At 55.1% G+C, this 26,961-nt stretch overlaps 3 protein-coding genes across 13 annotated transcripts in view; 2 read left to right on the top strand and 1 right to left on the bottom strand.

Moving 5' to 3' along the window:
* Nucleotides 1-1,628, top strand: part of SHMT1 (serine hydroxymethyltransferase 1) — a 60,441-nt gene extending 58,813 nt beyond the window's left edge. For 8 of the 9 annotated variants that reach the window (XM_022560986.2, XM_089900222.1, XM_089900221.1 and 5 more), the window contains 2 exons: nucleotides 341-451; nucleotides 656-1,628. In XM_022560986.2, coding sequence (XP_022416694.1) covers nucleotides 341-451; nucleotides 656-828 — 284 coding nt within the window. In that variant the 3' untranslated portion in view covers nucleotides 829-1,628. Of the gene's footprint in view, nucleotides 1-340 lie in introns of all 9 variants that reach the window. The other variant, XM_022560987.3, reaches the window with a different exon arrangement.
* Nucleotides 1,615-13,219, bottom strand: SMCR8 (SMCR8-C9orf72 complex subunit). Its single transcript, XM_022560983.3, has 2 exons — nucleotides 10,374-13,219; nucleotides 1,615-5,792 (listed from the first exon to the last, which is right to left on the bottom strand). The coding sequence occupies exons 1-2, from the start codon at nucleotides 12,731-12,733 to the stop codon at nucleotides 5,339-5,341; spliced, it is 2,814 nt and encodes a 937-aa protein (XP_022416691.1). The 5' UTR covers nucleotides 12,734-13,219; the 3' UTR covers nucleotides 1,615-5,338.
* TOP3A (DNA topoisomerase III alpha) overlaps nucleotides 11,741-26,961 on the top strand; it is a 27,998-nt gene continuing 12,777 nt past the window's right edge. The window contains exons 1-8 of one of the 3 annotated variants that reach the window (XM_089900215.1): nucleotides 11,741-13,673; nucleotides 20,751-20,810; nucleotides 21,712-21,785; nucleotides 22,719-22,794; nucleotides 23,530-23,638; nucleotides 24,754-24,897; nucleotides 25,010-25,180; nucleotides 25,290-25,498. In XM_089900215.1, the coding sequence (XP_089756341.1) occupies nucleotides 13,494-13,673; nucleotides 20,751-20,810; nucleotides 21,712-21,785; nucleotides 22,719-22,794; nucleotides 23,530-23,638; nucleotides 24,754-24,897; nucleotides 25,010-25,180; nucleotides 25,290-25,498 (1,023 nt within the window). In that variant the 5' untranslated portion in view covers nucleotides 11,741-13,493. The remainder of the gene's footprint in view (nucleotides 13,674-20,750; nucleotides 20,811-21,711; nucleotides 21,786-22,718; nucleotides 22,795-23,529; nucleotides 23,639-24,753; nucleotides 24,898-25,009; nucleotides 25,181-25,289; nucleotides 25,499-26,961) is intronic. The other 2 variants (XM_022560859.3, XM_022560860.3) reach the window with 2 other exon arrangements.

Raw genomic sequence — 26,961 nt, 5'->3', positions numbered from 1 at the left:
CAGGCCGTGCTCCCCTGCCCGCCCCCTCTGACACGGCGCTGACCCCGCTGGGGACGGAGAGGGAGAGGGAGGCTGGGGCCTCTGGAAAACCGGCTGCATTTCTCAGCGGGTCGTGAATAAGATGTGGGTGACGCCCCCGAAACCCAGACAGATGCTGCCCTGGTGTCAGGAGCAAGGACCACGTCGCAAAAGGCGGCTCTCCTGATATTTCAAGTAGCGCAGCCGAGGTGTGAGCCAGCGTCCGTGGGCCTACTCCTTTTGCCCACGAGCCCCTTCCCAGTGCCCGACAGTCAGTGGGGAGACGGGTGCAGCCCAGGGACAGAGCCTGTTTCTCTTGAAGGTGACAAAAGCGCCCTGCGGCCCAGCGGACTGCGCTTGGGGACCCCGGCGCTGACATCCCGAGGACTCTTGGAAGAAGATTTCCAAAAAGTTGCCCATTTTATTCACAGAGGTGAGGAGAGGCGTGGACACTGGCCGCACGGGGCTGTGCGGTCGGGATGAAGGACGGCTCTGCGTCAAGGCTGGAGCAGGGCCGAGAGCCAGAGCATCGCCCAGCAGACCGTGTGGGCTGAGAGGGTGGCGGGCGCGTGGACGGCAGAGCAGTCGGGCCCGGCCGCCGGGGGCACGTGGGCAGTGGCGTCTCTCGCTGGTGCAGGGATAGAGCTGACCCTGCAGATCCAGGACACCGTGGGGGTGAAGGCTACCCTGAAGGAGTTCACGGAGAAGCTGGCAGGGGCCGAGGATCACCAGCGGGCTGTGGCGGCACTCAGGGCGGAGGTGGAGAGCTTCGCCGCCCTCTTCCCTCTGCCCGGCCTGCCCGACTTCTAGAGGAGTGCCCGCCCGCCCAGGGACCCAGCGCCCTGGAGGCCCCACACAGGTCCCGTTTCGGACTTTGCTTTTTTTACCTTGTTCACAAACCAACATTTGTTTAAGGCTCAGTGTTAGTCATCCTGGGACAAGTTATTAAGGAGTTTAAATCTGAACCTCACTTTCTCACAGCTACGCATAGTTGTTCTGGAAAAATGAAATACAATTTAGCCATTCAGCCTTAATTATCCAGACGGGTGGAGGGCAGAGTTACTGGGAAGACTCCACTCTTAAGAGTCCCTGGGCTTCCCTGACTTGCTGCGGCAGCCAGAAGCACCGAAGTTCGAGCTTGGAAGAGCTGCCCGTTGCTATCTGCTCCCCCGTGGGCACCAAAAGAGGACTCAGTTATAACCGTCGCAAACGAGGAGGGAGCGTCCTGGCCCTTCTGCTGTGCTTTCAATCAGAATCACAAGTTAGACGGGTCTATTCAGGTGCCACCCAGCTCCGTGGGAGTGCCGCTTACAGCACCTGGGCAGGAGGGGGATGTGATCCCCTTCCCCCAGCCCAGGGCAGGCAGGCCAGGAAACCTGGTCCCAAGCCGCTGAGTAGACAACCACCTCCCTCCCGTGATCGGGAAACCAGAGGTCACCTTCCCACAGAAACTTTATTTTTCACAAATCTCAAGTGCAAAACATAGGTGACCATTTATAATAAGCACAAATTTTTAACCACAGAATGTCTACAAGAATTATAGCTTTAAAAAATACAACCAATTTTTATATCTCAAAAATAACTCAAATAAATTAATTTCTTAAAAAGTACACCTCCTACTATTCGTTTGGCATGACTGGTTGAACTCTGGTGCAGCCACACCGGGAGCTGCAGGCACGCGTGTGGCGTGTGCAGCGTGCTCTCGCCCTGGCCGCAGTGACCACGGCTCACCCGGTGGGACTCACGCTCACACACGACGAGGAGCATGCAGTAATAATACAGCTTTTCAAAAAACGACAAACACGACGTCCTCACGCACTATGCTTCTCACCGTGGCCTTAACACAGCTGCAGTTGACGCCCCAGGGCTCCAGCGCAGCGGGCAGGGCGGCTGCCACCTCCGCAGCTGTGGAAACAGCCTTACACCCAGGAGCTTGACTCTTCCCCCCCGCAGGAGACAAAGGCCACCACACAAGCACTCCCGGGAGGCTAGGCCCCAGACCAGCACTTGATTCATGGCCAAGTGCTCCCTCCTCCCTGCAGCTGAAACCAAACCTCAAAGCAGGACAGGCTCAGAACAGCTGGGTGTGCTCCAGCCTTAGCTGAGGCTAGGCTGGTTTTCCTTCCAGCCAGAAGTAGAGATTTGATACTTTTCCTTTTTGCAATGTTAATACCATCTCTCTCTCAAAAATTCCAGTTGTATCAGTTTCTATCACAATATTGAGAAAAAGCCAGAAAGCTAGCTGGTTTGCTTCAAAGCACGAGCCAAGGCACTTTCTTGAGCCTCTAGGGAGATGGGAGGTAAGAGCTGATGCTGGCTTGGGGGGCTGGTGCCTCCGAAGGCTGTCCACATGGACTGATGGACCGCACCAGCCCAGGAGGGCTCCTGCCTGTGCAAAGATGACGTGGGCCATGTGGAGAAGCTGACCGGCCAGGCGCCATCAGGCTGGGAAGGTGGGGGGGGGGGGCACGCGCCCAGCAGTGGTGGAGTGGGTGGCGAGCTGCGTGCGAGATCTTCCAGGCCGCTGGGCCTCTGGGGACGTGTCACGAGCTGCAGCAGCCCTGGCACTCTGGGGAGAATCTATCGGCCATCCTGGGATTTTGACATGGGATTTGTTACTTGTTTGGGGATGAAGTCTATGATACTTTGCACACAGTAACTGATCTGAAGCAAGAAGTTCAGAGCTAGATAGGAAATGGCAGCTGGACTATCACAGCTCATTTCCAGATTCTACTAAAGGAGTAGGGTCCCCAGGGCCACAGGTGCTAGAAAAGGGTTCAGCTGATGTCTACCGTGGAGCTTCTGGAAATCACTACTGCATAAATGCCAGCCTGGGCAGGTTCTTCTTAACCTGGACTGCTTTAAAAAGGCAGGGTGGGGGCTTCCCTGGTGGCGCAGTGGTTGAGAGTCCGCCTGCCAATGCACGGGACGCGGGTTCGTGCCCCGGTCCGGGAAGATCCCACATGCCGCAGAGCGACTGCGCCCGTGAGCCATGGCCGCTGAGCCTGTGCTCCGCAACGGGAGACACCACAACAGTGAGAGGCCCGCGTACCGCAAAAAAAAAAAAGCAGGGTTGGGGGGCAGGTAATGGACTGGAAGTGAAGTTGAAACAAACCTCAAGGTTTTGGTGCCTGGGCCTTCGAGGCAATACTTAGGATTGAAAAAGTATTAAGGGCACGGACACCCTCTGATTTTTGAAGCGTTTCTCAGCATTTGGACGCTTGCTGACCTATTACCAGAGAAAACCTCTTAAGATTCCCGACGAGATGAGTTTGTTGCACAGGCCCCCACCACTCAGACTCAGGTGCGTCTGAGACTCCTGGCAGGTTCCAGTCCCCAGTGTGGCGGGGCCGGGAGGGCCTGGTTCCCCTTTGAGCTCCCTTTGAAGAGAAACATACTTGGTTGGCATCAAGCATTCTGTGAAACTGCCACACTGCAAAGCTGGATTTTAACCAAAATTTAAATGCTGGAGTTCAGCCACTAGTAGCGAATACAGCTCTACTCCTCGATGAAGAAACAGCTCAGGAGAGGGGCTCCGGGTGCCCTCTCTGCGGCCGCCCCACGGCCAGGCCTTCTCGCACCGGCAGGGCTCGCCCGAGGCGGAGCTTCTGCACAAACACCCTCCAGAGTGGACTTTCGCTTCTAGGAGGCCAGTGTGACTGACCTGCTGCCCTTTCTGGCTTCCCAGGTGCGAGGTGTGAACCGCAGAGGCCATGTTGGTGGCCCGGGAACGAAACAGGGGTGGGCCCATGATCGCTTCCCATCTGGTCATTTGGGCCCCACGGACCACTCTTCCCTCGGAGATAAGGTGTCACAAGCTCGTGTCCCAGGAGGCCCAAGTAGATGCAATTAGCCACCTACCTAGAAAACAAAGCAGCATCTGAACACAAGGGGGCCGGTGGTAACAGGAGGGCAGCCTTCCCACCAGCACCCACACTGCACGTTCAGAAGCTGCCATGTGGTCCCTGGAGACGCCTCTCCGGGGGACACAGGTGACAGCACAGGTGCGAGGACCTGAAGAGACGCGGTGGCAGCCCTGTCACAGTGGGCCTTGGTCACGGCCTCCGGAGCAGAATCACACTCTGGCAGGAATGGGGACCCTGACCAGAAGCCTGGGCAGGGAGGGCCATGGGAAAGAGATGATACGAAGCCTCCTTGGTCGCCAGGGGGTCCTGGCCGCTGTGCTGCAAAGCTGGTGGCGGACCAGGTCTCAACAGCAGGACTCTGACGACACAGGACACGGCCCTGGCAGACACGCACGCATGCTCAGGAGCAACCACTATGGCTGCTTCAGGTGCGCTTTACCACAACTTGGGGAAAAAAATTAAAAAGCAGTAATACCAAGAGTTCTCCCTGCTTAGGGACAAACAGCTTAAGGAAGAAAAGTATGACATTTTCAAGGTTGCAAAAAACCATCCACCTACACACACCAGTGGTAACTGTGTCAGGAGGGTCCTGGTGGGTGAACAGGAAGTGGGGCTGGGACTCAGCTGGGGCGGAACGAGCTGCTGTGCGCGTGCTCCAGGCCGGCACGGCCTTCCCGGAGGAGATCCCAGCCCGCTGGCTGCCCCGCGCCCGCGACACCCCGTGAGGTAGTGAAGTGGTAGCGACGGTCTGCGGTGACCTCTGCCGGGCGAGCGCCAGCCCACCTGCAGACCCTCCCCGAGAGGACAGTGTCGGCACCCCCAGGACAGCTGGTGGCTCCTCGCCCGCACAGCAGGAAGCCTGTGCCCAGGCCCCCACGACAGCGGTTCTGATGACCAGGGGCCAGTGACTGGTCACTCCGCTGAGCCTGGGAGCCCAGCGGCAGGCCCCTCCGTGCCTGGCGAGGACGTGAGGACAGGGCAGGGAGCATCCAGGGGCCTCCCCTGGGAGGGCGGCTCCGCGACGGCACGCGAAAGGCCCTGCTGGGGTCTGCACTAGGCAATGGACGTTCCATCGTCCTGCTTTCGACCAAATCATCCAGTTAACGGCTGCTCCCCTTGATGTTGCTGCGCAAGAGGGCCGGCGTGGTCCTCCCTGCAGGCTCCGCCTCCCTGTCCCTCATCACAGTGCCGAAGCTTTCTTCTGCCCTGGCCCCCAGTCCCGACCCCAGGCCACTCTCCAAGGGGCCGCGAGCTGTTACCGTCCTTCCAGATGCCACCAGGGGGCCAGTGCCCCCACCGTCCTTGCCCAGAGCCATCTGGGAACCACGGCTGCCACCTCGGTTTCCTTCCCGCCAACGACACCAGAAGTCTAAACAGCTCAGAAGACCCCCGGTCATGCCAACGCCCTCCCCGTACCGTGTCACAGGTCTTGGTCACAGTGGCCGGGCCTGACCTCAGATCTTGTATAGGAAACTGGGGACGTAGTCGAACCTGAGCACGGGTTGGCCGGCTGCGGAAGGCTCCCGCGTGTAGTGTAGCTTCAGCAGCTCTGCCAGGTACTGGACCACCTTGACGTCTTCGTTCACCAGCCCCAGGTTCAGCTGCAAGAAGCTGGCCTGGCGGCTGGCGGCCAACCCCTCAGCTTCCGTGCCGCGGGCAGGCAGGTGCAGGTGGCGGCAGAAGGCATAGAGGAAGGCCTTGGCGCAGAGCTGCGTGAGCACACTCTGCACGTGCAGGGAGTAGGTGCTGCCCCGCTTGATGTGTGTGCGGTGGTCCGCCAGCCGGGGCACCAGGGTGCCTCTGTAGAGGGGGCAGCGCAGGGTCTTCCGGTCCAGGTCCAGGATGCTCGTGTAGCGGCTGTAGCGGCTCAGGGCGTGGAGGGTGCCGGCACTGGCGGGGGACGCCACCCTGAAACACACAGGCCAAGGTCAGGAGGCAGAAGCCGGGGTGGGCCCCTGCCGTGAGGCCAGCCCCCACCCGGCCCCACTTGCCAGCACACTCTGGAAGGCAGGTCTGGCCACCACGACCTTCAAGGCTCCTCACCCCTCTCACGACCAAGGTCAAGTGCCTAGTGTGGCCCACGAGGCCCTGACGACCTGCTTCCTGCTGCCCCTGACGCCCCACCTGTCACTCCCCAGGCTTTCCGTGGGGCCCCTTGTGCTCTGCCCGGAACACCCAGCCTTCCCGGACCTGTTCGCTCCTCTTGTTCTTGCTCTGTGACCTGGGGCGAGGTCCTTAACTTCCGAGCCTCGTCTGTGAGGCAAGGACGATAGTCCTGCCTCTGGGGTCACAGCGGAGGCACAGGCTGTGGCGCTCAGGACAGCGTCTGGCCCTCGCCACCGGCCTGGCACTGACCGGTGTGGCGCCAGGAGCTCCTGCAGACCCAGGACCGTACCCCATGCCGTGCCCGGCACATCAGAGGCAGGCAGGCTGGGTTCACTCAGCGAGGGAAGGAGGCCAGAGTGTCGGCCTCAGTAAGCGGCCCCTGACCACCCCGTCTAGACCAGGTCTCCCAGAGGAGCTGGGATTACCCTGCAGAGTCCAGCAAACGGCTGGCTGACCAGCCACTTCACACACTGACGCTCCTCTGGAAGCTGGGGCTTGTGAAGTAGTTGTAAAAGGACTGACGGTCTCTTGGGACTGAGGTCACCTCATCATACTTTCCCCTCATGGGTGTTCTCTTCTTGTAGAGTTGACAGTCGTTTATCGTGCGCCTAGCGTATTCCAGGCAGTGACCTGGGGCCTGGCCTGGCCGGGAAGAAAGGACACACACACGAGCCGGCCCAGCGAGGGGAGGCATGGCCTCCGTGTCCACAGCAGCGGCCGCGGGCTGGGAAGGCACTGGAAGAGAGGCCTCGGAGTCCTAAGAGAGGTGGGCTCTGGGGACTGCAGAGCACGGCAGGCGCAGGGGCGAGCGGGGCCGGGCCCCCCACCACAGGCCACGAGGAGTCAGACTTGCCGGCGGCTCCCCGCCCGCTCCTGGGTGACCCTTACCTCCCCCCCAGGGGGCTGGGCCACGAGCTAAATGCCTCACCTCATCTTCCTGCCCTGCACTCGGCTGCCGCCCACCTCAGGCCAGCCTCTCCCCAGGCTCTGGCGCCCCAGCCTACTCCCGCCCACGGCGGCACCACCTCTTTTGCGCCTCCAAACTCTTCCTTCATTGGCTCCCCCCTAAAGCTCCTCCGGAGGCCAGATGTGTCGACACGGGAGGAGGTGCGGCCGGGCCTCTGTCCCTCGGGCAGCACCCCGCCCACCCCTGTCTTGAACTTCATTACGGCCCATCTGAAGCCGGGGTGGCGGGGGGACTCTGCACAGATGAGGACACTGGGCCCGCAGAGGGACTGTGGCTTGTCCTAGGTCACCCACGTAGAAGGCGGCTGAGCCGGGATTCAGCCCAGGGCCTCTGACGCAGCACCAGCACCTCCCCGCGCGGAGCGGAGCTGTCTTCCAAACAGTCCAGGCCTTCTCACTGCTGCTTAGTAAGCAACCTGATTATCGCTGCCTTTGATTTATAATCGTGCGAAACCAGCCTGATTGTTTATCCATCTCTTACACCCACAAATGTCTGATCTGACTGACAAGCATTTCCAGGCAGAGGGCCTACTTCAGTGGAAAAAGAAAAATCCAGGGCCAATGCCACTGGTGGTTCTGGGGTAAGAGTCCTGAGGAACAGTCCTACACACAGTCCAAGTGCCTGGGGGGGGAAGGGACTGTCCTAGGCCACAGCTCTCGGATCCCAGACTGATCCAGCACCCGGGACCGAGCCCCGTAGACACACAAAGGCACCCCTCTGCTCGCACCCTTAAATGCTGACCCTCAGGTGGGCCTCCACCTGCCTCTCCGTCTCAGTGCCGGATCTGACTGCGGGGCCGTCTCACTAGCCACCTGCAGCTCTGGGCACCCCCGGGGCCGGGGATCTGCATGCATCCCGGGCGCAGCCCTTCCCTGCTCCGCGGGGTAGCGGCAGAAGCCTCCACGCCCGACAGCTGGGGCCACGGCGCCCGACAGCTGGGGCCACGGCTCGTCCCCTCATGGCGCCGCCCCACCGGGTCCGCTGCTCACCGCCCGGGACGCCTTCGGGTGAGCCGCAGCGAATCCAGTTCCCTCTCTCCTCCTGGCCCCTCGGCCGACCCTCCAGTGACACGTGCCCTGGGGGGCAAGGCCCCTGACCCGTCGACTGTGGTGCCCGCCGGAGCAGGGCCCTCCGGGGGCAGATCTCCCGATTCCCAGCACCTGTGCGTGCTCAGGGGTGTGGGAGGGAGGGCTTCGTGGGACGAGTCACCAGACATTCCCTAGAAAGGTCTCAGCTGTCACTGCTGACAGGCCTCCCGCTTTCCTGGAGGGACCCTCCATGGTCCAAGTCTGGAGGTGAGGGCCCGGCTCCACCCCGGCCACCTGGCCTGCCTTCCACACGGCGATCGGCGCCCCCCTCCACTGCCCCCCAGGACGTCAGAGCAGCGCCTGCACGGAGCAGGCGCAGGTCAGACACGATGGGTCCCCGACACTTGCCAGCACGAGGCAGGTCTTCCTCGAGCAAATGGAAACAGCCTGGGGGAGCGCCAGCCCACGGGGCGGTGACGCTGGGACGGGAGCAAGGGCAGCCCTGTCACGCAACGCCCCACTGCTGACGCACCTGTATCCTGGCTCCAGGCACAGCGGCTGGCCTGTAATGGCTCTCAGTAAGTATCTGGCAAATGACCACTATTTTCCCAGGAGGGAGGAAGGCGCTGCCCAGGCGCCCACTGCAGAGGAGCAGCTCACAGCCCCCTTCCAGGGACACTGCCACCTGCCGCTACCCCCGCCTGCATCCCAGAGACATCGTGATTGATCACAGCTGGCTCCCCGGTGCAGCCACGCCGGGCCGCAGAATCCTTCTCAACACAGCACTGCAGTTGGGTGCCCAGGAGAGTGGAACTGACGTGAAGGATGCACCTCATTTGCCTGCCACCGCGTTCTAAGGAAGGAAGCTCAGGGGAAGCCTCTGGAAAGGGCAAGGCCATCCCGAACCTGGTCCTGGATAAGCCAGGTGATGTCGATAAACTGACTGTGTTTTTAGATTCTCTCCCTTTTGAAGCAAAAAAAATCAAAGGTCAGGAGTTGGGGTGAGAGGAGAGAGTTGGAGAAGTGAAGGTGTGTGTGTAGGGGCCGCCCGCCCGTCATCCCACCGAGAAGAGCAGCCAAACACAGTCCCTTAAAGGCCTCCCCCCACCCCGACCCCAGCTCAAACTTGGCGCCGGCAGGGGCGCGGGGGCCCAGGCACCCGCTGAGCCTCAGCCCTGCGTCCACACTCCCACGATGCCCACGGGCTGGGCTTGCCCCGGTTTGGCAGGCCCGTCCTCACTGTTCCCCCACTGCGACCCCAGCCTCCCTCCACTCAAGTCAGAGACCCCAGACCTCCTCCGGGCACCCGTCCCACGCCTCCCATGTGAGGCGCCCCCGTCAGAGCTCTCGGCTCCCTGTGCCGCCGGGCTCTGGCCTCCGGAGCACGAATTCTCCCAGAGCAGGGCCCCTGCCCGAGACCTCCACCTCGTACCCCAGCCCCGCCAGCACGGCCCGAGAGTGAAGTGGACGTGGAAGCGCCCCGGGCTTGAATCCCACCACCATGCCCCCGCAGGGCGGCCACGGATCGAGCAAGTCAGGTGGCCGTGAGCGGGGCGAACACGAGGCGGCTTGGGACGGTGACCTCACGGATGCCAGGGACCCGTGTAAAGGCGCTGACTGCCACGGGGAGGAAAGGGCTCCTGCCCTCTCCGTAGTCCAGAGAGTGGACTCCTACCATCACCCAGCTCGACGCGCATGAGTCTCAGGTGAGCAAAGGCAGGTGCGGGGAGAGAAGTGAGCCCAGTGTGCACGCCAGGGCAGAAGTCCCCCGAGCCAGACAAGCAGAACGTGGAAAACCCCAAAAGAACCTGCTACAGCACAAGCCGGTGACATGGGGAAAAAGGAGAAAGCTTCCAGGGGGTGGGGGGAGGGGATGGGCTCCTGGGGCAGAGGGGACAGGGGAGGGAGAGCCGGGGCGGCTGCCTCTCCCAGCACCCCTGCCCTCCTCAGATGCAGACCCCGCCTCAGTCATTTACCCCATAGTGTGAGTTAGAGACTCAGCAGGGACCTGAGACCCAGCGGTCCAGTCGTTCCCAAACCTCGCTGCACACCGGGCGAACTCCACGTCGTACCCCAGGCCAACCCAATCGCAACCCTGCGGCATTCTAGAAAATCCTCCCAAACCATTCTGACACAGCAGGGTGCAGACCAGGTTGGGAACCACTTAGGAACTGCAACCCCTCATGTGACAGACAAGGTAACAGGTCAGAAAAGGGAGAGGATTTGCCAAAAGCGACACAGCGAGTTGGTGCTGGGGCCAATCTGGAAGCCAGGCCTCCTGGTTCTGGGGCCACCACACCGACTCGTGAACCTCACCCAGAGGGACGGCCACCTGAAGCCTCATCTCTGACCAGCCAGGGCCCATCCCCACCACCTGTGACCAATTACCTCTGCAGACCAATAAGCTTCCACTTCTGAAAATCCGTGATGTGCAAAGGAGAGGACACCCAGTGCTTCACGGGCTTGGCGTGGAGGCTGTAGCTGGGGACAAAGATGGACAGCGCGGTCACAAGCTTCCTGACTGCGGCCTCCTCCTCCCCGAGGATCACGAGCGTCCTCCCGCTGAGCAGGGAGTAGATGGCTGGGTGGGCAAAGGGGTACTGGCGGATGAATCTTAAGGCGTTCTGGCCCGCCCTCTTCTTATGCCTCTCGGAAGAGGGGCCAGTGGGAGGAACAGAAGAGGGAGTCCTGTCGGAGCTGGTGGAGATGACGCTGCTCCCGTAGCTGGTGGCGTCGGAGTGGTCATCCAGGCTGGTCTTACTGCCGTCCCGGCTGGCCAGCAGGTGGCTCGGGTCCAGCTCATAAGCAGGGAAGCCTTCGGAACCGCTGTCTCGGGAAGAGGCGTTGGCGTTTTCCACCGAGAAGTCCATGTGGAACTCCTGGTCCTTCTGCCGGTAGCGCTGCGGGGGGACACTCACGACCCCGTCCTCGTCAGAGAGCGTGTGGCCCGGGGTGGAGAGCGGCACCCGCAGAGTGCCACCCTCCCTCCCAATGCAGCAGGAGTCTGTCTGTGACGGGGTGACTCCGGAGCCGCCCTCCTGGGCCTCCCCCAGCTCCGGCGGGCTGAGGCCTGCCTGGAAGTGGATGGCTCCCCCACCGTCATCTGCGTAGGACTCTTCTTCATTAATGGCACTTGGGTAACTGGCCTTGAAGTCGTCGGGGATGAGGGCCTCAGAGGGGCAGGTGCTGAGGACTTCAATACTGTCCCCGCTGATTGTCCTGTGGCTGACAGCCTTGCTCCGAACCACCTGGGGGCTCAAGGGCACCGTGAGGCTGGCCTGGCTGTCAGACTTAGACAGCACAGAGGTGGACTTCTCTGTGCCAAGAACCTCAATGCTCTCTCCACTGCTGATGCTTCCTTTCATGTCCATATCCAGGTAGTCCAAGTTTTCCTGGGGGTCAAAACTGCTTGACTCTGTCACCTCCACTTCCCTGGACCCCTCCTCCCCAAGTTCCTGCTCCATCTTGATTAGCACGGACTCCACACTGGACTTGTAGGAGCCCACGCTAATTAACACTTGAGGAACTGGACATTCTTCTACAGACCTGGAAGGCGGCCTGTCGTGACTAGGCTTAGGGCGTGCACTCTCCTGTTTCTCTTCCCCCCTGCCATCGACCTCTACCAAGTCTTCAAAGAGGAAGTTTGTGATATGCTGTTGCTTCAGGAGTGCTCTGTCGATCTGGCTGGTCAGGAGGTAGCACAGGTCTCCTCTGAAAATGTGCTCAATGTGGCTGAGCTGGGCCAGGGTCTGGGTGAAGTACTCGGTGTCGCAGAGCTCTTCCAAGGTCTTCAGCTTCTTGTCAAAACACTTGGTGGACTTTGCTTTGATGAGTTTTGGGGTGTAGGTGGGTCTGCAGGTGTAATGGTCTGTGTCAGCAGACTCTTCGGGGTCAGAGGTAGTGGCTGCCTGGCTGGGCGGATCCTGGGTGTGCGCCGTCTCCCCAGGACACAAATCGGGCCCCCTCAACTTCCGATGAGGGTACGAGCGGATCTGCCTCAGCAGGTCTTGATGTTCAATGATGGACTTCTCCACACTGGCCAGCTCATTGGCCTTCTCGATGGCCTGAGATGAGTAAAAACCTTTGTCATTGGCTTTCTTCTGGATCTCCGTCTCGGTGTGCAGCACTGTCCTGGTGTAATCCAGGTCTTTCAGTTTTTTTTCAAGTTCCCCAGCAAATGCCTTTCTGTTGCCTGTTTTCAAGCACTCTGAAGCTTTGGAAAATTCAGCTGAGAGCTCCTGGAACTGCTGCATGATTTTGTGCTGGTCTGCTGAGATATAAGCCATACAAAAGGGCCTCACAAAGCCACGGGCCTCCAGGTCGTACAGGGTGAGGTGGTGCACGTAGGCAAAGGCCCCCTCCTTGGAGTCTCCCAGCACGACCTTGGAATCCTCCACGAAGTTCAGCTTGGGGTAGGCAGAACCAGGGGGATGGCCCACGAAGGAGGCCTGGTAATCCACAGACATGATCCGCAAAGAGAAGTAATTGAGATCAAAAGTACCGAAAACTTTGGTGTCATTGGGGATGGTCAGTAAGGGCTGGGGTCCCACCTGCTCAGAGAACTCGGAAATAAGGATGAAGTCCCGAGAGAACTTGGCCCCGGACAGTTTGGACCATGGACTGGCTCCTTGGCTGGCGAAGGGGAAGAGCGGCACCGAGTACTCCTCGGGCAGGGCCGGCTCATTGTAAGGTTCCTCCTCGTATTCGTCCTCTTTGGTGAAGGCCACCACGTCAGGGGCGCTGATCATATTTCCAGATATATGGTGAGTACATTGAGAGGAAGTGGGAAAGAATGCGGGGGTAGCCAAAGCGAGGGAGCCAGGCCTCTGGAGGAGGAAGCAAAGTTCTTACGGGCTTCTTTGCGCCCTCAGAGGTACGAGGCAGCCGATCACATACCCGCGGGCTCGAACTCCCGCAGCCCCTCAGAGCTGTGGCTCCTCCAGAGCTCTCGGAGGCTTGAGGAACTCCGTGAGTCGGGAGGACCGGGAGGCCGGCTGCCCTTCTACTCTTCGGGCGACCACAGCCGGCGCAGGGCACCCGCAGAGAGGTCACCGGCACTCCCCAGAACCCACCGCCACGGCAACAGCCTCAGCCCTGAACAGGTGCCCAATGCGGGGGTACGTGCCGCCGCACGGACCATCCAGGCGTGGCAGCCCCCCCGGCCCGAGAGCAGAAACCGTCGCGACTCCCCGGACGCCACAACCCAGAGACTGCTACCGCGGCGCCGCCATCTTGGTATCACATGACTCGAGACACCGTGCCGCGAGACCCGGAAGCGTTCGCGTCAACTTCCTATCCGGAGAGCGGCGTCTCCCGAGGGCTGAGCGGGAAAGGAGGGAAGTGAGGTGGCCGCGCCGTGCAGCGTGGGAGTTGTAGTTCGCGGGGCTGTGCCCCTCACGCCGACGGAAGCGGCGGGAAGGCGGGCGGAAGCGGGCTGCGCGAGGGACTGCGGGTTAGCGGGAGCCTCCGGGTGCCTGGGCTGGCACAGCAGATTCGCGGGGCCTGGGAATGATCTTCCCTGTCGTCCGCCGCGCGCTCCGCTGGCTGCCGCGGCCTGGGAGCCGGGCGCTGACCCTCGCCGACATGGAAGTGGCCCTGCGAGGCGTGCGGAAGATCCTCTGCGTGGCCGAGAAGAACGACGCGGCCAAGGGCATCGCGGACCTGTTGTCCGGCGGCCGCATGCGGCGGGTGAGGAGACTGATGGGCGGGCGGAACGGGGACGAGCGGCCGCTGCTCCCACTGGGGGTCCTAGCCGTTGGGCCGGGGCCTCCGGGCGCCTCTTGGGACCGACGGGCGTTTAGAAACGGAGTTAACGTGTTTCTCGTTTGCTTGGAGACCTTGGGTCCGCCTTGCACGGCGGCGGATGCCAAGCGGGCCTGAGACTCGGAACCGCAGGCCACACTCCCCCGACTTGCTTTCGAGCCTGCGGGGTCCCCCCCTGCACGCCCGGCCCTACAGTCTAGGTGCATCCGACAGGGCAACCCGCCCGAGCCCCTGTTCCGTCGCTACTAACGAATTCCGAGAGTCAGGCGAGTTGGGGATCAGGTGTGTTCTGGACACGGAAGGCCCAAAGGAGAGGAACGGTGAGAAAGGGTCTGGGAAGGAGGTGACACGAGGCCTCAAGAGCTGTCAGGACACTCTCAATTACAAAAGTGGATCCTGAAACGGTTTTCTGGAGATTTCCCAGAGCATGGGTGGACGTTCCCTGCTCTTTTTTCTTTCACATCACAGGGTCCTCAGGTCTCTGCTTCCCGCGGTGGATGGTGGGAACAGGAGCCGAGGTTGTGCGGGTGCTAGCTGACAGCGTCACCTCTTTTCCGGAGCTGAGTGTCCTGGTGACCAGCCCCAGGCTGTGCCCATTTCTAGGGCTCCAGGCTCCTTGAGACGGGCCCGTCTACACAGAGCTAACTTGTGTATCCTTCGGGCTCTGTTTGAGTATCTCATTTTCAGGGAAACTTTTCCTCACATTCCTCTCCCCCAGCTGGGTCAGGGTGCTGTGTGATAAGCTCACCCTGTTCTACTTGGAAGGCACCTCCCAGTTACAGTTCGATAATGTGCTGTTGATGCTGTATCCCTGGTACCTAACACGTGTCTGGAATACAGGAGGCCCTCAATCCATACTTGTTGGATGAACGTTTGAGCTCAGTCTTGAAAGTTTTACCAGGCACTGGAAACGCCATGTTCAAAGAACAACCCAGTGGCTTGAAACAGCTTGGCAAGTTCAAAAGCTGGGAGTTGGGAGTGGGCACGGTAGGGGAAGGAGCCAGTGGGCACGGCAAGCATGGCAGTTGAAGGCACATTGTGAGAGGAGTAGAGAGCCACGTGTTTTACACGTGAGTGTCAACTTTTTTTTTGAAGATGTTGGGGGTAGGAGTTTATTAATTTATTTCTGCTGTGTTGGGTCTTGGTTTCAGTGCGAGGGCTTTCTCTAGTTGAGGCAAGCGGGGGCTGCTCTTCATCGTGGTGCACGGGCCTCTCACTATCGCAGCCTCTCTTGTTGCGGAGCGCAGGCTCCAGACGTGCAGGCTCAGTAGTTGTGGCTCATGGGCCTAGTTGCTCCGCGGCATGTGGGATCTTCCCAGACCAGGGCTCGAACCCGTGTCCCCTGCATTAGCAGGCAGATTCTCAACCACTGCGCCACCAGGGAAGCCCCTCAACTGTTTTGAAGTATACAGTTCGGCAGCGGTTAGTACTTTCCCAGTGTTGTGCATCCGTCACCTCTGTTTAGTTCCAGGTTTTATCACGCCAGGAGGAAACCCCGTAGCCATGAAGTAGTCACTCCTCATTCCCCACTTCTCCAAGCCGCTGGCAGTCACTAAGCTGCTTTGTGTCCTCAAAGATTTGTGTCTGTTCTGGATATTTCACACAAAAAGATTAATACAATACGTGGCCTTTTGTGTCAGGCTTCTTTCACTTAGCATTTTTGAGATCCGTTCATGTTGTAGTATGTTAGTACTGCATTCCTTTTTATGGCTGAATAATATCCTATCGTATAGATAGATCACGTTTGGTTTATCTTTTCTTCAGTTGGTGAGCATTTGGACTGGTTCCACCTTTTGGCTCTTGTGAATAGAGCTACCATAGACATTCATGTACAAGTTTTTACTTGAATACCTGTTTTTAGTTCTTTGGGGTAAATGCCTAGGAGTGGAATTGCTGGGTCATAAGTTAACTCTATGTTTAACTTCTTGAGGAAATGCCAAACTGTTTTCCACAGTGGCTGAAACATTTTACATTCTTACCATCAGTGTTCCAGTTTCTCCACATTCTGTCAACACTTGTTCTTTTTCTTTTTTTAATTATCACCATCGTGGTGGGTGTGAAATATCTTGTTGTGGTTTCAGTTTGCGTTTCCCAAATGACCAATGATGCTGAGCATCTTTTCATGTGCTTGTTGGCCATTGTGTCTCCTTCTTTGGAGAAATGTCTATTCATGTCTTTTGCCCATTTTTGAATTGTCTTTTTGTAGTTGAGCTGTGAGAGTTCTTTTTTTTTTTTTTTTTTTGTGGTACGCGGGCTCCTCACCCCTGCGGCCTTTCCCGTTGCGGAGCACAGGCTCTAGACGCGCAGGCCCAGCGGCCATGGCCCACGGGTGCAGCCACTTCACGGCATGTGGGATCCTCCGGGACCGGGGCACAAACCCGCGTCCCCTGCATCGGCAGGCGGACTCTCAACCACTGCGCCACCAGGGAAGCCCGAGAGTTCTTTAGATATTCAGGATACTAGGTCCTTGTTAGATATATGATTTGCAGATGTTCTCATTCTGTGGATTGTCTTCTCACTTTCTTGATAGTGTCCTCAGATGCACCGAAGTTTTTAATGTTAATGAAGTCCAGTTTATCTGTTTTTCCTTCTTTTGTTGATTATACTTTCACCGTCATATCTAAGAAGCCATTGCCAAACTGAAGGTCATGAAGATTTGCCCCTGTGTTTTCTTCTAAGACTTTAAACTGTTATATTTGGGTCATTGATCCATTTTGAGTTAATTTTTCTATGTGGTATAAAGTAAAAATCCAGCTTCATCCTTTTACATATGAATAGCCAGTTTTTCTCAGCACTGTTGAAAAGACTGTCCTTTTCCCATAGAATGGCCTTGGCATCCTTGTCAAAAAACAGTTGACCATAGATATTTGGGTTTATTTCTGGACTGTCAGTTCTGTCCCATTCTTATGTATGTCTTTGCTTATGCCAGTACTACACTGTTTAGATTTCCTGTAGCTTGGTAGTAAGTTGTGAAATTGAGCAGTGTCAGTCCTCCTACTTTGTTCTTCTCTTTCAAAATTTTTTGGCTACTTGGGGCCCCTTGCAATTCCGTATGAATTTGCTGTCTTAATATTAAGTCTTCCAATCTATGAACACAGATTGTCTTTCCGTTTATTTATGTCTTTAATTTTTTAATGTATTTTATTGAAGTATAGTTGATTTACAATGTGTGTTAATCTATATTGTACAGCAGAGTGACCCAGTTATAGATGTATGTACACTCTCTTTCCTATTCTTTTCCGTTATGGTTCATCACAGGATATTGAATATAGTTCCTTGTGCTACACAGTAGGACCTTGTTGTTCATCCATCCTATATATACTAGTTTGCTAATTCCAAACTCCCAGTCCATCCCTCCCCCACCGCCCTTCCTCTTGGCAACCACAAATCTGTTCTCTGTGTCTGTGAGTCTGTTTCTGTTTCATAGGTAAGTTCATTTGTGTCATATTTCGGGTTCCACATATAAATGATATCATATGGTATTTCTCTTTCTCTTTCTGACTTACATCGCTTAGTATGATAACCTCTAGGTCCATCCGTGTAGCTACAGATGGCTTGATTTCATTCTTTCTGTGGCTGAGTATGTCTTCTTTAATTTCTTTCAACAGTGTGTTACAGTTTTCATTGTGCTCTTGGATGCTGTTATAAATGGAATTGTTTAATTTGCTGTTCAGGTTGTTCGTTACTGTTGGGTTTTGTGTGTTGGTCTTGGATCCTGCGACTTTGCTGACTTTATTAGCACTAATAGTTTCATTGTGGCTTCAGGATTTTATCTATAAGATCATGTTGACTGTGAATAGACAGTTCTACTTCTTCCTTTCTGACTTGAATGTCTTTTATTTCTTTTTCTTGCCCAGTTGCTCTGGTTAGAACTTGTAGTAATCTTGGGTAGCAATGGCGAAAACAGGCATTCTGTTTTGTTCCTGATTTTAGTGGAAAAGCTTTCAGTCTTTCAGCATTGAGTGTGATGTTAGCTGTGGGTTTTTTGTAAATGCCACACTTCACTTTATGGTGAAGGCTGTTGAATTTTTTTTTTTTTTTTTTTGCGGTAGACGGGCCTCTCACTGTTGTGGCCTCTCCCTTTGCGGAGCAGAGGCTCCGGACACGCAGGCTCAGCGGCCATGGCTCACGGGCCCAGCCGCTCTGCGGCATGTGGGATCTTCCCGGACCGGGGCACGAACCCATGTCCCCTGCATCGGCAGGCGGACTCTCAACCACTGCGCCACCAGGGAAGCCCAAGGCTGTTGAATTTTTATCAAATGCTTTTTCTGCGTCAGTTGAGATGAGCAGTGTAGGTTTTAAGTGGATCATACTTGTGTTTTATAAAGTCATTGTGGCCACAGAGAACTTGAAGAAAGAAAGGCTAGAGTCCGGGAGGCAGCTGTTGGGGTTCTCCATGTGGGGGGCAAGAGGCCTGAACCCTAGGGACCCAGGAGCACTGGGTGGGAGCAGAGGGAACGGAGGGGAAGGGAATGGTGAAAGCAGTCAGGATGTAAAAGGTAAAAGTTCACCGTGCTTTCACACGTTTTGGTCCTTCTTCCTGAAATGACATTTTCCCTCTTTTCTCCTGATGAACTCTTCACCTTTTAAAATAAAAAATAAAGGACAACTTAAATGAACCTATTTTGTGAACTCTTTCCTCAGCGTCCTCGCCATCCATTTCCTTCTCTGTTTCCGGATGCATTCTCATCACTCTTTTTTTTTTTTTTTTTTTTTTGCGGTACGCGGGCCTCTCCCTTTGCCGAGCAGAGGCTCCGGACACGCAGGCTCAGTGGCCATGGCTCACGGGCCCAGCCGCTCTGCGGCATGTGGGACCTTCCCGGACCGGGGCACGAACCCGCGTCCCCTGCATCGGCAGGCGGACTCTCAACCACTGCGCCACCAGGGCAGCCCTTCTCATCACTCTTGATGCTGGCCATCATCACGGGTCGAGTTCTCTTGCTGCTCATCCCTCTCTCCCATGGTGTGTCGCTCCCTAAGACAGTGACGGATCTGTTCATTTATTTATCCCTCACACAGGGCTTGCCTCGAGTGAAGCAATCCCTGCCTCTAAGGGACTTAAGTTCTGTGGAGGAGCTAAGACACCTGCACACAGAGCTCGGGACCAGATGATAGTCGTTGCAGCTTTGTAATAGCAAAGGATGGAAGTAATGAGGACTGGTCACGGCAGCGTGTAGCAAAATAAATTGTCCTTTCCTATGATAGATAGTTAGACATCTGTTATGGAAAGGACTTTCAAACGTGTATACAAATATGTATACATTTGAGAGAAATTCACCAAAATATTGACGCAAGATAGAATGTCTCTCTTTTTTCTTTAAAAGTAGGGCTCAAACGCTAGTAACTGCTTCAGGTAGTGGAGAGAATACAACTGTGTATCAAGTAAGCCAGCCCCACTGTCCACGGTGACCACTGTTAGTAACTTACAGATCTTTGAGGGCTTTATATTCCGGAGGAGAAATCTTAAAAAAGAATCCAGTGGATTCAGTGGCAGCAATGTGGTCAGTCCCTACAGAGCACTTAGAGAAGATGGGACTGCTCTGGGGTTTGGGGGAGTTTGTTTTCTTTTCTTTAGTTTTAATGGCATGGATGGCGCTGCAAAGAGATCACAGAAGCCACATTCTTGGTCTGTCTACTAGGTTTTCTTCTTTCGCTAGGCTCCAAAACTCTGCTGTGATTTGGGAGCAACCCACTCCCCTGAGCACCTCACCCAAGTGGTGGAATCATACATGATTGAGTACTGTCCTCAGCTGGGGACTGCGGGGAGGCAAGTTGGAAATGCCAGGAAAAGCATTTTACTTCCTCAGGACCAGCCATTGGTGGAGGAGGCTGCCTGGGAGAGCCCTGGCCCCGGGCCGCACACATGCTGTTAGACAGGTCATCCACTAGGGGAGGATTAGAACAGGGGCTTCCAGACCGTTCCCGGGAGACCCAGGATACCACGGACGTGCACCTCAGGAGCCACCTGGGGCCGGACTGGGGATAGGCTGTTAGCAGAGCTCAGCCTTGTTGCAGCCAGAATGCTTGGACCTTGTTACGTATCAGGGTCCCTGTAAGAGCTTGTCTGGGAAGCTTCAGCGCTTTCTTAAAAAGAGGTAGAAACCCCAGTGATGCAACGATTTCTTTTCTCTGGTACTAGAAGGGCTTAACTAGCAACTGGAGTTTGTAGAGGGGAGTTTCCTTTCTTGGCAACACTAGACGAGTGAACTCTTAAGATAAATTCCGTCTTTAAATTTGCCATTGTGCCTCGAAAAGAGCCTCATTCAGTGTTCGACACAGAAAAATTGTGTGAGGATGTTCTCGACACGATCCTTCTTGGCGCTTGGAGGTTCCCCCAGTCCCACTTTGCCTGTGTCTTGTCTTCTGTGCAGCGTTGGTGTGAAACTCACATGTATAGCTACTTTTAACACCTTTGTAGAAGGTGGGATCTTCTCTGAGAGGGTTTCGTTCACACATAAGTGCAGCTGAGGAGGAGCTTTGTAGGCTGGTTCCCAGGCCTGACTGCGGCTCATAGCGTTACTGGATTTCAGAGCCAGAGGGACCTTACAGGTAACTTTACTCAGAATAAATTGAGGTTCAGAAAGGTGAAAACTTGCCTGTGGACACCAGTTTATTGGCGCAATTGTATGGCCAGGAAGTAGAGAGGTGTGTGTGGAGAACGGACAAAACCGTCAAGAGACGCGTGTCCTAATCCTCTCTCTGGAGTAATAGTCATGTGATCCTGGACAAGTCCATTCTCAGCTCTAGAAAGATGTTACGTGGTGTTAGCTGATCTCGCGTCACCTTGCAGCATAAAAGCTCTGTGGACTTGAGCAAGCACATGCTTGTAACTGAGTTCGGAGGGGCCACTTCACAAATGGTCTTAGTGATTTCACCTTGTTTTAATCTGTAGGAGGTACTGTTGCATTTTTAATGTTCCCACTTATCAGGGATTTGCTTGATCTTTATGTGAGGCATCATTTGTCTTTTTTGTAATTTATAGATTTTCTTTTTGTTTTGTAGAGAGAAGGACTTTCCAGATTCAACAAGATCTATGAATTTGATTATCGTCTGCGTGGCCAGGTAGGTGCTGTAATACTTCTATCCTGTGGCTGAAGGATGCTTTCAGATCCATGCGCCATTCCGGTGTACATTCCTTGGGTTTTTAGTTTTGGCTAAAAAGAGCAGCTGTTTACGACAAACCCTCTCTGAATTGCTTGTATTTTAGAATTATTTAATCAAGGAGAATTAGCCTGGCCTTTGTAGAATATGTCACTGTCTTTTAAGAAAAACTATTGTTATGACCTAAAGATCACTGGTGACAGGTGATCGTTGGAAGCCTCTTGTTTATAAAATATGGTCCCAATCTTAACTCTTTATAACAAAAAAGAAGCTAATATACAATAGTTTAAATTTAAAAGGCATCATGGTACCAGAATTAGAATGGTGATTGTATCGCTATAGTTTTGGCTTTGAAGAGGTATGTTTGTTTGTTTCTTCCCAGTCACCTGGTTTTGGGGTGTGTGTGTGTGTGTTTTAATAGACTTCTTTTTAGAGCAGTTGTAGCTTCACAGCAGAATTGAGAGGAAGGAAACACAGCGATTTCCCACATACTCCCTGCCCCGACACATGCACAGCTGCACGTCAGCTGCACGTCATCATCAGCCCGCACCAGGCGGTACATTCATTACAACTGATGGACCTACACGACACCACTGTCACCCGGAGCCCACACTTGACATTGGGGTTCACTCCGATCGTGTGCATTCTGTGGGTTTGGATGACGTGTACCTATTATTATAATATCATACAGAGCATTTTCACTGCCCTAAAAATCCTCTGTGCTCTGCCTGTGCATCCTCCCTTCCCCCCACCCCCCGATGACTCTTTTCTTTTCCCTTTGATAGAAGGTCCCCTCTTCTATTTGAATGATTTGGGAAAATCTAATTGCTAAAAGACTAACTTGAATTTTGTTATCATTCAGAATGTCACCATGATAATGACTTCAGTCTCGGGACACTTGTTGGCTCATGATTTCCAGATGCAGTTTCGCAAGTGGTCAGTACGATTCCGGGGGCGGGGGGAGCTTTCTGATTATGACAGTAAGTTGTGAAATATCACAGGCAGTGTGAGGCATGTCGGTGTTACTTTGTTACTTACAGCAGTAAGATGACTGAATCCATTGGGCTGCTGTAATAAAATACACACACTGGGTGGCTTATGAAGGACAGAAATGTGTTTCTTCCAGTTATGGAGGTAGGAGGTCGGAGTGCCTGCATGGTCCCTCGAGGGCCTTTTCCAGGCTGTGGCCTGCTGACCTCTCACTGTGTCCTCACATAGTGGAGGGTCTAGGGAGCCGGCCGAGGTCTCTTATAAGACTGCGAGTCCCCTTCATGAAGGCCCACACTCACGACCTGATCACCGGCCAAAGGCCCCACCTTCTGACACCGTCACATTGGTGTCGGGATTCCAGCATGTGAATTTGCAGGGAACACAAACCATAGATACCATAGCAGTGACCTAGGATTAACTGGTTCGCTGTGAACTTTTACCATATGCTTAAAATAAACAGCCACTTTCAGGTGCGTTCCCCCAAAACACTCAGACCTTTTTTTTTTTTTGGCCATGCTGCACGGCTTGGGGGATCTTAGTTCCCCGACCAGCCAAGGATTAAATCCAGGCGCCGCAGTGGAAGCACCGAGTCCTAACCACGGGACCGCCAGGGAGCTCCCTACCCAAACCCTTTGCATGCAGGCATTGGATTGCAGTCACCCTATCGCAGATGCGTACGAAAGTTCCAGAATTTCTTCTTAGCAGCTCCTGTTAATCGTCACGGGGAGTGCATTGCCCAGAGGGTAACGCCTTGCCTGTAATCCTCTGGCGTTCCACAGGGGACTCTGTCTGGTGGGGATGCACCCATGAGGGCACTGGGGCAACCTTCTCCCATTGTGTGCTGAGCTAGGATTTTGTGTGTTTTCATTTCTTTTCCAGGCAGAGCTGCAATCCTCTTGTCCTCTTTGAAGCAGAAATTGAAAAGTACTGCCCAGAGAATTTTTTAGACATCAAGGTAGGATCTTTTGGAAGACATATTGAACAACCACCACCTAATGAAACCAAGTGGTTTCTGTATTTTGACTGCACTAAAATTGAAGGATAGGTTTTCCCCTAAACTAAGTACCACGATTTAAAAAAATTATTCCCGCCCGTTATGTAAATGAGGCCATTTCAGCTAACCGGCTGAGGGACTGAGTGAGCCTTTTTACGAAGAGCTCTGCTTGACTAAACCCTGGGAGTAAGTGTGGTTGCGTCATCAGTGTCAGCTCCCCTCCCGCCCCCTGTTGGAGGGAAGAGACTACGATCTGCAAGAGGCCATCTGGCGCTGCGCTGCGGTGTCTCGGGCAGTTAGGACGCCTGTCCTTGGTTCACTGCTGACTAGGAGCGCTTTTTGGGATGAAGCTCGATTAGGGGGTGATTTTTTTTTTTTAAATTGAGGACATGATCAGAACCCCTAGAGCTGTAGGTGTGTTAGAGCCGAGTTTCAGGGCTCGTCAAGATGGTGTCGTCGTAATAAACCCCTGTCTTCTAGAAGCTCATGGGTGGGCGGGTGGGTCTAAGGTGGGGGGCGGTACTAGTGACCTTGGCATCCTTACCACATACGGCGGGGACAGTTTTCTCCGTGTCTCCTCACCAAGCTGGCGTTCTCCAAGAACCTCATTAATGCTGGGGCAGATCCAGTGTGGAGCTGTCATGCGATGCTCTGCAGATCACGCTCTTACCACTGTTTCCCCACTGGGCGCTTCAGAAAACTCTGGAGCGAGAGGCTCGGCAGTGCCAGGTGCTGGTGATCTGGACCGACTGTGACAGAGAAGGTGAAAACATCGGGTTTGAGATCATCCACGTGTGCAAGGCTGGTGAGTGTCTGCTCTGGGGCCGCAGCAGGGGTGGCACTCTGTCCTGAGTCCCTCTGCCGGGCTCACCGGCTGTAGCCCAGGGCTTGTTGTGTGTTTGGTCCCAGTTGATTGCCAGATCCTTGAGAGCAGAGACTTGATATTCTGTTTTTAAAAATTAAATATTCACGGGCTTCCCTGGTGGCACAGTAGTTAAGGATCCGCCTGCCAACGCAGGGGAGACAGGTTCGAGCCCTCGTCCTGGAAGATCCCACATGCCGCGGAGCAGGTAAGCCCGTGCACCACAACTACTGAGCCTGTGCTCTAGAGCCCGCGAGCCACAACTACTGAGCCCGTGTGCTGCAACTACTGAAACCCATGTGCCCTAGAGCCCGTGCCCCACAACAAGAGAAGCCACCGTAACGAGAAGCTGCATCACAACGAGGAGTAGCCCCTGCTCGCCGGAACTAGAGAAAGCCCATGCCCAGCAACGAAGACCCAACACGGCCAAAATTAATTAATTAATTAAAAACTTAAATATTCACAAAGAATGTATACACTGTACGTAAAATACAAAGAATAGTTCTAGAATGTTCTTTCTGGTTTTGTTTTTTAATTGTCTATATTCCTTGTACAATGCCTGAACACTAATAACTGTTGAAGTGAGCTTAATGATTTCAGGTAACTTAGAGGAAGTGACATGCAGGCCATTCTCGGGCTTCAGAGAGTGGGGGGCTGCTCTTCTCCCTAAATGCCCTTGTGTTTCAAACTATACCGACTCCTAGGATTAAATATATTCAGTATTCACTCTCAGGGACAGTGTGCATGTCCTGTGTGATATCCATAACAGGACGTGAACTTCCCCCAGGACCTTTTAATTAACATCTCCCTTTTCCCTAAAGGCCCAGGAGAGCGCGAGAGTGACACCTAGAAGGGCTCACGGAGAGGGTTTAGCTAATGGCTGAGATGCACTCGCTCCTGTTTCTGACCCTCTCAGCCTGGTTACAGTGAGGCTTCCCTCTTAGATAGCATGTCTCTGATTTAACTGAACCAGTCAAACTGGCTGCCTCGCAGCTTCATGAACTGGTTTACCCTCCGTTCACGGGGGACCTGCCCCGGTGCCCTTGTCTGTTCCGCAGTGAAGCCCAGCCTGCAGGTGCTGCGAGCCCGTTTCTCCGAGATCACCGCCCGCGCTGTCCAGGCGGCCTGTGAAAACCTGATGGAGCCCGACCGCAGAGTGAGCGACGCCGTGGACGTGAGGCAGGAGCTGGACCTGCGGATCGGTGAGGGGTGGGGTGGTGGGCAGGGGGCAGGACTCGGGCTCAGACGGTGGCAGCTGGCTGTGACCTTGCAGTGCTCGGCCTCTCCTTGCTTCCCTCTGTCCTCTCTCCTCAGGGGCTGCCTTCACCAGGTTCCAGACCCTGCGGCTGCAGAAGATCTTTCCTGAGGTGTTGGCGGAGCAGCTGATCAGTTATGGCAGCTGCCAGTTCCCCACCCTGGGGTTCGTGGTGGAGAGGTTCAAAGCCATTCAGGCGTTTGTGCCAGAAACCTTCCACAAAATCAGAGGTGAGGCCACTCGGGGTGCAGAAGCTGAGGGCACGTGGGGAGTCCTGGGTGCTAATTCAGGGTGTGGTTTGCATCTCGCTGCCCTTGACCCCCTCGTCACTGTGTTCAGGACCCACCTCAAGTGTCCGAGGTGGTTTCCTCTGTCTCACGGCTCTTGGCTTCCACCGTGATGGGCCTTTTCCCCTCCGGGCCACGGCCTTCCTGTGTGCCCCCACAGTGACCCACGACCACAGGGATGGCGCAGTGGAGTTCAGCTGGAAAAGGCATCGGCTTTTCAACCACACGGCTTGTCTTGTCCTCTATCAGCTGTGCATGGAGGTGAGAAGGGCTCTGCAGGTGATGATCTCGGAAAACCATCCTGTGATTTCCCAGGCCGCTCCCTCTCTGCCCCATTTCCCACCAGACTGTAGCTTTCAGTCTGCATCCAGGACATCACTTTCTGGGTGCCAGTAAGACTAGAACCCCATGAAAACAGCACTAGAAATGTGGAAGGAAAGACCTGTAGAACTTTTAGGTGAAACCAGAAATGCTAAGAAACACATAGTTAAAATCCCTCGTGAAGCAGTACCCTGACACCAGAGACTGATAAGGAACAGCTGGGCCAGTCCAAACCCGAATCCTAGAGCTGGGTGGAGCTAGATGGCGTCTGGCCCAGCGCCTTCCACTGGTCAGATGATGAAATCCAGAGACGTGAAAGGCACAGATGAGTGAATGTCATACAGCGATAACGACAGGACAGGAAAGTAGGGTAAAGGAACGGAGAAGGGCCAGGGGCGGGGAGGGACTGCTCTAGGGCTGGGACTCGAGAAAGGCATCCCAGGGTGACCGCCGAGTGAAGGTGGGAGTGGTCAGCAGCGATGGCCGTGGGAGGATCGAGACCTGCTCAGGCCGCAGGCCAGTCAGTGTCTGATCCACCCTCAAGACGTCCACTCTGTGGTGCTGCTTCCCGTCGCTCAGCACACGATGGCCTGTTTTAACCCAGGGGCTGCACGCGGTGGTACCTGAATAAAACTCAGAGGCCTCTAGGTTTAGTGAGTCAGGGATGCCTCTTGGCTCTGGCCCCCGGCAGGTTTAGTACTGACTTGGTATCGGGGAGTAATAACTTGCGCACCTGCTACAGGCCAGACGCGCTGTATGTTACGTGTTATTTGTTCGGTCCTGGTGGTGCTTCTGGGGGTGGTAATGCCAACCCATGCCACAGGCGGGGAAGCTGGAGAAAGTTGAGTAACTGTGCAGACACACTCGAGCTAGTGGGGCCCGAGCTCGGACAGCTCCTGCAGACCACGCTGCCTCTCGGGTCGCCCCACCTGTCCACTGCTCCACCCTTTGGCCCTCAGGGTTACACAGTCTGCACATTTGTCTGTTGGATAAAAAGACTTGCCCGTTTTCTGCTTTACCAGGATGTGGTGCAGGGAAACATGGCAGGTGGGGTGCTTGGAGCTCCTTGTCCAAGAGCACCTGGTCCGCAGTCTATTTGCAGAGAGAAATTTGGGTTTTGATTTGTAAATATCCTCATGAAGAAATCACTTAAGCTGAGTTCTTTATCCTTTTGCATTCCCTTAAAAATGTGAGGTTGGTCTTAAGATTAGAGTTCTCCAGTTTGTATTTTGTAACTTCTCCTATTTCCAGCTCTGTATTGTCGTGAATTAAAAAAAAAAAAACCAAAACAGTAACACTGTGCATGCGTAGACAGGAAACTAAGGAGATGCGAAGGCTCTGGAGTGGATGCCTTGGGGCTTGTGAACTTGCCCCTCAGAGCCTTACTTTGAGTGAGAAGCAGG

This window comes from Delphinapterus leucas, chromosome 19 (genome assembly GCF_059928025.1).
Source record: "Delphinapterus leucas isolate spDelLeu-1000000601 "Yukka" chromosome 19, BTC_Dleu_Yukka2, whole genome shotgun sequence".
Classification (NCBI taxonomy): Eukaryota; Metazoa; Chordata; class Mammalia; order Artiodactyla; family Monodontidae; genus Delphinapterus; species Delphinapterus leucas.
The sequence above is the reverse complement of the archived record's forward strand: the minus strand, read 5'-3'. Positions and strand labels throughout refer to the sequence as shown.

Excerpts from the sequence above, each read along its gene's own strand:
- SMCR8 (XM_022560983.3), bottom strand. The coding sequence starts at position 12,733 with ATGATCAGCGCCCCTGACGTGGTGGCCTTCACCAAAGAGGACGAATAC. Across the intron at positions 5,793-10,373 it reads AAGCTTATTGGTCTGCAGAG|GGTGGCGTCCCCCGCCAGTG; the intron begins GTAATTGGTCAC and ends TGTGTGTTTCAG.